The 12,910-nt window shown below is 35.3% G+C and overlaps 1 protein-coding gene across 1 annotated transcript; it reads left to right on the top strand.

Annotated features, from left to right (window-relative positions):
- Positions 1 to 927: 927 nt before the first annotated feature.
- LOC110021930 (auxin-induced protein X10A-like) lies at positions 928 to 2,889 on the top strand. The gene has a single exon (XM_020720656.1). It carries the CDS (start codon positions 1,024 to 1,026, stop codon positions 1,474 to 1,476), a length of 453 nt encoding a protein of 150 aa, XP_020576315.1. The 5' UTR covers positions 928 to 1,023; the 3' UTR covers positions 1,477 to 2,889.
- Positions 2,890 to 12,910: the final 10,021 nt, after the last annotated feature.

Raw genomic sequence — 12,910 nt, 5'->3', positions numbered from 1 at the left:
CAAACCGTACATGTCCCATATCCTTAAATAATTCAACATAAATATATAAATACAAAGAAATGTTTGATATGTATGTAAATTTCTCTTTAATTTATATCTTCAACTAATATTTCCTGCCATGGATTTTCAGGCGGCATATATAAGCTTTCAAAAAGTAAATATTTTTCCTTTTGGTCATCCACGCCACCACGCCGGACGCAGCGTAATCAGCGTGTTGCTAATGGAAATCGTCTCATCGATCGATGCTGCTGTTCCCTCGAGTGGATATTGTTAATCCGGTTACTGCATTTTAACAAAGATTAGTTATTCCGTCAATAGGTACAGTGTTATTTCAGTACGAAAGCCTGCAATGCGAAAAGTGAATAGGTACCGTCAGAAGGTTGTTGGTGAGTAATTCTTGTTCAGCTCGTTCATTAAGTTAACGAATCGGATTTTATTTCTTCGTGTTGGACTCGTTTTGACTCGAGATACTACTCATTAATTATATAAATATGTATATGTATATATATTGATGAGTAATATTTTAAAAAAAATTTAATTTACTACAAAGCTATAAAGATTTATAATCTATTATATTACAAGTATTAATTAAGAAAATAGAATAAAAATTATTAAATTAGATTCAAACAATATTTTAATATAAACAATAATTTTTAAATCTTTTCCTAACCCTTAACATCTTATGACTATGTGATTAGGATTGTCAAAATGATTATTATTCTGTGAACAGCTTGTGTTTGACTCGCTAAGCAAATGAGTTGAACACGAACATTTTTTTTGAGCTCGAAATATGAATCACGAGTTGAGCCTGGCCTCGCACGTTTTGGGCTGATTTACATTACTAATTCTAACCATGCTCCGTTCGTGATTATCTCCAACTGCAAGGGCTTTTACTTATCCTTGTAGTCCATAAATAGCCTACTGTTCTTTCTACTTGGACTTCCCCTCTCTTGAGAAAGAAAACCAATCAACTCACTTTGAAAGCGAGAGAAGATAGAGACTCGACCTTATCTCAAGATCGAAATGGGAAAGTGCAGCAAAATCCAGCACATTGTGAGGCTTCGGCAGATGCTTCGCCAGTGGAGGATCCGAGCAATGGAATCATGTTCTCTGTTCCCGCCGGCGATTGACGTGCCGGCAGGGCACGTAGTTGTCTGCGTCGGAAGCAGTAGCCGGAGATTCGTGATGAAGGCAACACATCTCAACCATCCAGCCTTCCTGAGCATCCTCCGCCAGGCCGAGGAGGAGTACGGCTTCTCCCAACCCGGCCCGCTCTCCCTACCCTGCGATGAGTCCGTCTTTCTGCAGATCCTCCGTCAGATCTCCTCCACTTGCGCCTTCCGCTTCGCCGCAACCTACGATTTGGACTACCCAGTCACCGGATCCTGCTGTTGCTGCCGTGCCGGAAGCAACAGCTCCTGGCGCGCCGACGCATTCCCTCTCCTTCGCGGCTTCGCGGAGAAACAGGTCTGGTGACCTCTAGCATTCTTATAAATCTTCCACATTAAGCGATCAGAAATGGTCCGTCTAAGATCCGGGTTCGGATTGTGATTTTTTTTTCCCATTTTGATTTTCCGCCCCCATTTTGGTTCAATTTCCCTCTGCTCTACGAACTGTGAGATGGCCAGAATAGCCTGCAAGTCGTCCCATAGAATTGGAGCCGCTGGGCCGGATGAAGGATTGGTTCACCTACCTGATTCTGTAAATATTGTGATTGAATCAGCGTAATTGGTGAATTTCTGAACTGAAATTGCAGCGTAATTATTTTTAACTAATTATTGTTGTCAATGATTGAACTAATTATTCCCAGTTGTCGCTGTACTGTCGCTTTAACAGTATTTTTAGCATGCTTTTTTGTTTGAGCTTCCTCACTGTTATTGTAGTCGTCTTTTTTTTTGGGAAAAGTTGGGGCCAGATTCAACTTTATTAAGAAGAAAAGAATTACAACTCAAGAGAATACAGAAAAGCATAAATACAAATGCAAACAAAGACGCGAACAATAAACTAAACAAATCAGAAAGCCTATAAATCAACAAACAATCAAAATAAATTGAGCGGCATAAAAACATGAGCTTTTTGCAGAAGATCCAACAAAAAGAAAAGCCCCACAGTTAAAATGATTGGTCAAGACTGGCAAATCCAAGCATCAACAGAACTTAAAGTTGAAGTAATAACTCTAAAAAGCTCTGAATATCAGCCATGATTATTCACCAACTGTAGCTCTGAATAAGAATCTGACAGCAGAAAAACAATCAACAATATTCTCCACCACAGGCAAGAGCACACCCAGCTGTATAATAACAATGCCTGCAAAACCACATAAAAAGGACAACAACAGGAAACAGAGGCATATAATCAACTTTACAATAGAGAACTAAGATCTCAACTTGACATTAAAAGAAGGATACGAATTGAGATGATAAAAAACATTAAAATTTTATCCATGCAATAAAATCAAAGGATTAGAAATATACGCAAAAGCCAGTTGAACTTAATACAATGCTGAAAAACCTGAAATCTCAGACTAGAAAAATGAGCTTAGAAACTTGCTTGTAAGAAAATTTTAAAATTTCATTCAAGTATAATGAATATGTAAAATGGAAATGACCATAAATATTTAAACAAATGTCTGAATTTTAGTATATGGCTGGAGATCATCATAGCTCAACATAAAATGAGCGAAAAGAAAACGAACAATAACAAATACGTTAACATTAGAGGAATACCTTCAAAACAAATAGTATTATCAATTAAAAAATTTAAATAATATCCAAACATTGATCAAGAAATACTAAGGCATATATTTAAATATGCAAATAATTTGAAAACCCGACACAACTAGACATAAAAAGACCCAAGAAGCAAAAATGAACAACAACCAACTAGAAAAATAGAAAAGTAATGAAAACTTGAAGACATCCAAAAGAAAAAAAACAAAAACACATAATAACACCAAATAACAGGAAAAAGAAAAAAAGCATGACAAGACAAAACCCGAATGATAGATAAAGCTCAAAAAAAGCTCAAAAAAACCTCAAAAACAAACATGAAAGCAGATCAACGAAATTCAATCCAACTACACAAAATAACGAAAAAGAATACACACTAACACAATCACAGAAAAGTAAACTGACATCAGATAAGAACTGAACATCCAAAAGGAGAACAACCTAATGAAGTGAAAGAAGCACAACCAATCAATAGGAACAAAATGAAAAAGAAAATGAACAACAACTAACAGGAAGAGTTAATGAAATCAATAAGACATCAACATGTGAATTACTAATGATTGAAAACTTGATCCAAAAACATACTTGAAAGAAAAATATTAAAAATTTTTCCGAGCATTATTAATATCTAAATCAAAAGACCATAAACATTCAAAAATACTGTTAAATTTTAAGAACATACATGAAACCAACAGAACCTACCTAAATAAAATAGAAGAAAAAAATAAAAAAGGAACATAATAGATGAGAAAAAAAAAAGCAAAAATATTAAATTAAAATGAATAACCAACCAATTGATAAGTATTAAATAAAATAAAAAACAAGGGGATGCGATGAGATAAAATCAAAAATAAAAATGGACCCAAAAAAGAAAAGAACACAATAATCTAAGTAAAAATAAAACCTAACCACCTAATCAAACAATAATTTTTACAATTTATAAAGATCTTTAATAAATGAAGGAATATTTTATTTAAATTTTCATCTTCTATTCTTTCACTTAATGACTTCATGAATGTTAAAAACCATAATATCTAAAGAAGAAAAATACTTTTTAAAAATATTTCATTCTCTCCCTCCAAATATAATAAGTTGTAACATGAACATCAAACTAGTATGATTTTTTAAAAATATTAGAAGCCAAAGCATCTACTTCAGAGAGAATATGAAACATGTTATCAACGAACAACAAAGTAGCTATGAAAAAACAAATTATAATTGAATTTATGAGTGCACTTATTATAATTATTCTAAAGACAAGAAGTGAAACCATTTTTAATATGAAAATCTAGAGCAAAATTCAAACGAATATCATGAAAATTAAAAGGAAAAAAAATCATTTATTATTAAGAATATCTTCCCCCATTTTAGTGAAAGTATAAATATTAAAGTAAATAAAAACAATATTTCTAAAATTCTCAAAAAGAGAAGAACCATTTAACCATGGACCAAAAAAGAAAAGAAGAGAGCTATTAGAAGAAATATCAAATTGAAAACAAATCCTAATTTTAAAATTCACATGAGCTAAATTCTTCAAAAAAAGAGAAGAGCATGCTTAATCCAAAGAGACTCATAATGATTAAAACACTAAGTAGCTAAAAGATAAATAAAACTAAAGTATTTACATATAGTTTTACATTTACACATTAAATTAATAATATCTAAATTAAGCAAACTGATATCACCATAAATTTTAGGTTTAGAAGCTTTAAACCAGAAATTATTATGAAATTTAATATTAGAACCATTATTGAAAATAAAATTATGACACAAAATAAAAATTTTCTTTATTAACCTTTAGGAATATTAATAACACAAAATAAATAATGTAATTAACTCCAAATTTTATGTTTAAACAATGAAATCTACCAGCAAATTTTGTAATTTATCCCATAACTTAGAAATGCTAGTTGCAAGCAACAAAGAAGGTTTGATAGGGACACCAAAATAATACCAAGGTAATGATTTTAAAGATAAACCACTCTTCTAAGAGAAATAATTTTGAAAATTAGAGTCGTAAGCATATTTAGGAATAGGGCTATTGAAAGCCTCATAAAAGTAAGAAAATGCTTTTCTAGAAATATTTTCTTGAATATTAAAATAAGAACTATTAACTTAAATTTTCTTTATAAAATTCATGCAACAATTGATTTTGATTTTTTAATACTAAAATGTTACAACCTCCTCACCTTTAGAAATTCAAGAGCATTTATATATATTTTTAATCATTTATATTGACAATCTGAAGTATTAGCTAACAGAGACTTGATAATAGCCACCTCTTCTACAATAAAGTTATCATTCGAGTTGTTATGAAATTGAGACATATTCATAAATTGTATATTCTTTAGTAAATGAATATTATTAGAAATAAAATTACTATAAATCCAAGTTTATTTTTTCTAAGCAATTTTAAAATTTTTCAATTTGTTACAAAGAACAAAAAGTGAATCTCCATTCAATTTTATAACTCAAGAAGAATCTGTAATGAAAGTAAAATTTTGACAACTCCAATAATGCTTATACATAAACTTACAAATTTTTTTTTTGAAAATTACCAAAATAAATAATAATAGACGAATGATTAGAAGTTAAAGGTTCGAATATCTTAAAAAAAGAAGAAACAAACTTTTCCATCTATAGATTATTGGAAAAAGCTTTAACTAATAAAATTCTTATAGTAAAATCTTTTTGTTGGTGTATACTCAAACATGGTCTTCATAGATCTTGAGGAATCCAGTAGTAGGCCACCTCACTTCAGTCGACAAGCCAAGCTCTCCCCCTCGACCATCTCGTTTCAGTCAGCCAACCAAGCTCTCTTCCTTGGCCATCTCACTTCAATCAGTCGACTAACATAGACATGAATGTATGCATTGATCTCGAGACGATCTAGTGGTTACAATAAAAATGACTAAAATGTCGTTTGTTTCTCGCTTCAAGGCATAATTAAATATGTAACTTTTGTGCCTTTTACCCTCTATCTTCTATAAATAAGAGGGTTTCAATATGTAAACCTTTTTGGGGGCACTCCTCATTGTAACCTCTAATTTTTTGGAATAAAATAGGTCCAAGAGCCCGGAAACACCCAATTTCCCCTCGGCTTAGATAGTCCTCTTCTCTATCTCTTCTCCCTCATTTCTCCCCTTCACTCAATCACCTCTCTTCGGTCCAATCTTTGGATCAACATTTTAAAAGGTACTGTGAGTGTTGGTCGTGCTGTGAATAAGAAGACGAGCTAACATCGAAAGAAAACTCTTCAGAGACACACTCCTAGCAAAAAACACACAAGGGGAACTTGCGCAAAGGCCGATCCACTTCCTTTACTCTTCATCATCAGTGATCTTTTCGAAACTTCATCTCTTTCTGTGCATTTCTCTATAGATTGGGTGGAAACAGAGGCAACCCACACTTTCAATCTCTATCGCCTCAAATGCTGCGAGCTTTCTCTCCACTTCCACTTTCAACCGAGACCTTCTCTTCCTCTTCCTATGCTCTCCCTCTCTCATTTCTTCACTCACTCCACTCCACTATTCTTCTCTAATAGAAAACTCCATTTCAACATCTCTCTTTTGTCGCAAGTGGGGTGCTCGCCCCCGCAGGCTGAATTTCGCCGACTGCACTTCATCCTGCCGATCGGACTACATACCACCCAAACCTTGCACGTACGCGTATAATTTTCTCAACCTATCTGCCTAGAGACCTACCTCCTGTCATTCCACTCTTTATCCGAAACAATGGAGGAATGTAAATTTAAACATCTTCCACGCTGACATGGAGCACCAGTATAAATTTACAAATCTGGGACTTTAGGCTGTCCAAGCATGAGTACCTGGTAAAATCCAGGTTAAATCCCAGCTAATTAGTTGATCAATGCTCTACTATGTATTTGTCGATCGAACCGCAGCGCCTCTCTGGTCACATTTTCGAGCGCGCAACTCTGCCTCGGTCAACCACATGTTGGCCGACCACCCCTGAAATAGGAAAGATATGCATAAATACCATGCAATTCTTGTATATTTATATATTTTCTTACATACTACTCAAATCTAATAAATGCCGCCAACAAAGCACCCACTGAACAACGACACTCCTCTGTCGACCGCTGTTTTGATTGTCTCTGACTGGCCATCAACTATCAGTCGGTCCTCTGCCTCTGATCGGTCATTTCTAATTATAAATTCAATTCTCAACAAGCTCAAATTCATACATTATGATAGCCTCTCAATGCTTGGGGAACTCAAAAGATGAAGGATTTGCATCAATAACACTCAATTATTATATATTTTTCTTATATATTCTCATAACTGTCATTCAATTCTTAGGCAGTTTTATAATACTAAACTTGATTTTCCTGAAAAATCACCCTCTGACCGACGTTTCTTTAGACATACGCTATGATGGTCGGTCTTCCAAATTCATCTGATTGCTCTGACTCTATTCAAAACTATGGAAGTCTCAGCTTCTGGCCTATAAAATGCGCCGCTTTATTTTTTTCAAACTGACACCAGACAAAACCTGCTACAATAGGCTACCCGTCAGCCGACAATACTCTTCAATCATCCGCTGCTCCAGTACCCTCCGAAAAACCATCTATCGAACGATCACAACACATCCAACCGACCTTGCCCTCTATCTCTTGGCACCACCTCAGCAATCATACTTCTTCTCGCAAGGCATGCCCTCCTGCTCTCTCGAACATAGAACTATACCGATCAGCCCAACTCCACCGGTTTACCACCCCTAGTCAACTCCTTCACCTTCGATGATCTCAAGCAATGTGCTTTAGAGACACACACACACACACACACACACACACACACACACACACACACACACACACACACACACACACACACACACACACACACACACACACACACACACACACACACACACACACACACACACACACACACACATATATATATATATATATACTTGTTCCAATGAATTAATGTAATTACAAATGAAATGTTATAATTGAAAGTGACTATAAAGGTCAATTAAATGGTCCTTCAAATTCTAATTGTTATAACTACAGTCAAAGATTGATATTCAACTATTCAATAAGATTGTCCCATTTGTTTTCTATTAGGTTTATGGCTAGCGACCATTAGGTTATCATACACTTTGTGTGAAAAATATATTGCAAAAATCTCTCGCTTTCTTCACTTATCTCCTCTTTTTGTGTTCACAATTATGAGGCACATTACAAAGAGTTGCATGGATTTATGGATTGACGAGTTCTACTTTTTTCGCTTATAACCAACCTCCACTAATTTGTGGCATCTATTGAGGTCTTTTATGTCACTCTTCATTTAAAACTTTTTCATAATTTTTATGTATGACTTTTTTACGGCCACCATTCAAGTTTGTCAATATTGTAAAATCATTTGAAGAGACTATTTCAATAAACGATCGTCCAACCAGCTGCTCCCGACGCCTCCACCTACGGTCTGCTATTTCCAAACAGGGAAGATTAACATAAGGCTCAATTCTTACATAATGTCGTATACCACTCATTTTCTACACACCTTTATACTTACCTGCATACATCTTAATTCATTTGTTTCCAGTGCTCGGGGAACTCAAACTGAGTAGAAAAATCGACAACGATACCAAGAGCGTCTAATTGATCATAAGTATGAGAAACACACAAAAAAAAGAGGCCAAGATTGTCCAATCGACAATAAGGGCCTATAGGACGCATCGACACCCGACAACGACAATCTTTACGAGAGGTGCGTAAACAATCAACCTGCACCCAAATAAAAAAGTTAACACCCTGCAGTGATAAGCTATGAGAGTGGTGTCTAACGATCGTAAAGGGCCTATGAGACACATCAATACCTGGGAGTGACAAGCTTCGTTAGGGGTGCGTAAACGATCGCTCTACACCCAAATTACAAAGTCAACACCTGACAATGACAAGCTCCGTGAGGGGTGTCTAAAGATCACCAAAGGCATATAAAATACATCAGCACTAGACAACGACAAGCTCCGTCAGAGTTGTGTAAACAATTGTCCTGCACCCAAATTATAAAGTTAACATCAATCGTTGACAAGCTCCTCGAGGGGTGTCTAATGATCGTCAGAAGCCTATGGGGCGTATCGACACCCAGTAATGAAAAGCTTCGCAAGGAACTTGTAAATGATCATCTTGTGCTTAAATTATAAAGTCAACACTCGGCAGTGACAAGTTCTGTGAAAGGTGTCTGACTATCTTAAGAGGCCTTTTGGACGCATTGACACCCGACAATGACGAACTCTGCATGGGGTGTGTAAATGATCGTCCCCAAATTACATAGTTAACACATGACAGTGACAAACTCTGGGATGAGTGTCTAATAACCGCCAGAGATCTATCGAACGTATCAACAACCGAAAATGAAAAGTTCCTTGAGGTGTGCATAAACGATCGTCCTACATCCAATTATAAAGTTAACACCTAGCAGCGAGAAGCTCCACGAGGGGTGTACAACTCTAAGTCTCCCCTTCGAGGGGAGTACCTGCAAGACTCCCCTCCAGAGCAAACACCTAAAAGACTACCCTCAAGGGCGAGCAACTAGAAGACTCCTCTCCGAGGAAAAAAAATTTGCTAACACTTTTTAAAAGAAAAAAAAAATTAATTAAAAGATAAGGACCATAATTATTTGCAAGAGAAAAATTTAAGTTTCTAATAAACAAAGAAGATCTAGATTATAATTCCTAATAAGATGCCTATAATTAGAAATACAACCATTATTGGTAAAATCCCTGACATTCCGACTCATAAAATTAGTAAAAAAAAACTTAAAGAAAAAATAACGAAACCAAAATTACTGATAATAACCAGCACTTTTAGTCCTCCCTTTTCAAGGTTTAGGGATAGAAATCACAGAGGAGGATCCAACATTATTAACAACAATATAAGTCATCAAACAAATCATAGTAGATGGCATATTACCATCATTATTATCTCTTCCAAAGTCAAAACTCAAACTAGAACTTCCCATTTGAGTGTTTCTAATAGTAATATTAGAAATATTAATCATACTGAATAAAACATTCTCAATAGAATTATAAATAACATTAACAGAATTATTTCTATTCAACAAACCTGAATTATTAAAAATAATAGTAACCTGGTTAATACAATCATTTTACATAGTTTTAGGGAGAATATCATTAATCGGTCGATTTTGAGAGGCAGTCAGTTGACCTTTGGGTAGCCTATCGACTTGCTTGTTCCTTGGTGATTTTTGGAGATCTTTTGGGGAGTTTTTGAGAAAACCTCACATTAATACTTTTGAGATTGTTAAGGGGTACTAGACCTTTGTCCGGTCATTGACTTGGATGGCTTTTTAGTTTTTTGACAGCCCTTCGGTCGCCTGACAGACCTTTCTCATCTGGTAGCCCTTTGATTGTCTGCAACATCTTCGGTCACCTAACAACCCTTTGGCTATCAAGAATTCCTTCGAATGTATGGCAGGTCTTCGGTCATCTGACAGCCCTTTGGTTATCTGGTAGCCCTTCGGTACTGTTAGATCACTTTAAGATCAACATGGGCATATATTTAGTGTATATATTAAGTTCCTCAATTCTCTTACTTCTTGGAGGCGAAGCTGTGATAAGAATGAAAAAAATTTATATGGTAAAAATGTGATCATATTTACATATTAGCCACTAATGACACCTCCTCAATTTTGGCATCTTTTTACGCTCAGTCTTATTAGTTTTGAATTGGTCTCCTAAGGCTTTCGACCGGAGAGCTAACCTTCGATTATTTGAGTAACCTTCGGTTGTCTGATTTACTTTCACTCAGTTGACTAACCTTTAGTGAGTCTCATCTAACACTTTGAAAAGATTTTTTTTTGTTTTACTTTTACATGTAAGAAAATACATAAAACATTGTGTAACTTTGTTAAATATGAAATAAAATTAATATTTTGGTTGTTTTTTACCTTCATTTTAGAATTTTACCTCTACTGTACTATTTATTTATGATAATTTCTCGGTGATGAATGTTGGTGTTAGTTATAACTTGAATCATCAAAAAGATGGTTCGTTGGTTTTTGTACATCACCACCCAACATAAGTCTTTCACAACTTGTCTCTTTTTCTTGGTTGAATCAGCTCAGTCGATCCAAACCTCTCGGCAGGACAGGTGGATCTTGTCATTATCATCACAGGGTGAACCACTGAGACTCGTTGCTTGGGTGATTTGTGTTATACCCTTCATAAAGCTTGTCACTACTTGGTAGGGAACTAACTCCAGAGTTATATCCATATTGAACTTTGCGGCTGACTTCTAATGCTCAATATTCTGGATCAAATTTGTTGTTAGTATGCCGATCGAACAACTAAAGCATCATTGTTGGTCTCCTTTATTATTTTATAGTATTGTTGCCCGGTTTGCATGTCACACTTTTCAAAGGTCTTAGTTTATTGGTTATATTGTCACCTCAGATGAGCCTCACCTTCGCTAGGACATAGGAAGATCTTGTCGCTACCTTCGTGCAGATAATTTTAGAGAAAAGCTGTAGGTGTGATTTACGTAATAACTTTTGTGGAACTTATCACTACTGAATAGGGAACCACCTCTAGACCTATATCCACATTGAACATGGAGACCAAGAGTTACGACACAAGAGTGTTGTAGACTATTCTGCCAAACAAACCTCTTTGTGGTCGCTGTCGACATTGCTTGTTCAATTCAAGTTCCTCAAATGTCAATTGGACCTAAGAAAGTATTAGAGAAATTTTTGTCACAACACAAGAAAAGTTTTGAAGTAATAATCTATTTATTCAATGGGTAAGGTGTTAGCCGCACTTAATTATTTGTGCGATAAGTAGGTATGACCAATCAATTTTTTCGACCATTATGAGCTAACAATTCATTTTATGGTACTTTCCTGCTAGCCAAAACCTCTAGGAAGTTAATGAAAATAATGTTTTGAGCTCTGGATTGGTTATTGCATGAACCCCTTAGTCTAATCCTTGTTAGGAATGTCACTGAGGTACATTTCTCTTCATTGGTGTCACTTCCTTTCTTGTTGCATCATGCTCCATTTTCACTATCCCTTTTTTGGTGTTGAATCAAAAATTTTCTTTTGTGGCATGCCCAAGGATAAGAGAGGTAAAAATCTTGAGGAAGAAGTAGAGAGAGGGAGAAAGTAATAAAAGAACATACATATACTTGGCCCGTTGGGGGCAAACTGGGTATTTCTGAGTTCTGTGTCCCATTTTATATATTGTAGCTTAGGGCTTGCAAAAGAAAAGGGGAGAGTAGATTAAGGGAGAGAGATCTACGTACAAAGTATGGATTTAGAGAGAAAAGCAAAAAGCCCTCTAATACATGCTATGAGCCCCCAATTTATAGAAAACAAAGAGCCAGAGGTGGAAAATTACTTGTCTGATGCTGATTTAATAAGGGTTACATGACATTATTATCTTTTATCGTGTATTTTCATATTTTTAACTGATTTTGGTATATTTTTGTTTACTTGGACCTTTTGTTTGGTTCCTAAAGTCAGCTGGCTATCTTGTCTGGGTGCTGGCCGACCTTCTTTTTGGGATGTTAGTAGGTTTTGAGAGAGGTAACAGATTAGCCTTAGGGTTACCAGTCGGCTTGCTTGTTCCTTGGTGATTTCTGGAAATCCTTAGGGGAGTTGTTGAGAAAGTCTCACGTTGAAACTAATGAGATTGTTGGGGATACTAAAACTTTGTCCAACAACCCTTTAGTCGTCTGGCTGCCCTTCTATCATTTGGTAGACCTTCAGCCATATGATAGCCCTTCAATCATCTGGCAGACCTTCGGTCGTTTAATAGCCCTTCAGTTATTTGGCAGCCCGGTACCGTTAGATCTCTTTATGATTAACATGAGCACAATTTTTGCGTACATACTGACAATTTTAGAAATACTTATTTCTAACCACCATCATAAATGTAAATTAAATAACAAGCCCAAATCAATAATTCTTTAAAAAAATCTTTTATAGACTCAAAAATCATAAGTTCATTTCTTAAAGATAAATTGTTTGTCATAAATAAACCAATGAGCACTCGATGAGACTATGTCTAGATCTTCCATGCAATATAATTTGAAAGGAAAGTAAACATCAGTGAGGGAAAGTAGTTCTAACAAACATTTTAGTTTCCAAATCTTATCGATTGCTTGTAAGAGATCATCATAAGGATGT

Source organism: Phalaenopsis equestris, unplaced genomic scaffold, assembly GCF_001263595.1.
Source record: "Phalaenopsis equestris unplaced genomic scaffold, ASM126359v1 Scaffold000152, whole genome shotgun sequence".
Classification (NCBI taxonomy): domain Eukaryota; kingdom Viridiplantae; phylum Streptophyta; class Magnoliopsida; order Asparagales; family Orchidaceae; genus Phalaenopsis; species Phalaenopsis equestris.
This window is presented reverse-complemented; position numbering and strand designations above follow the sequence as displayed.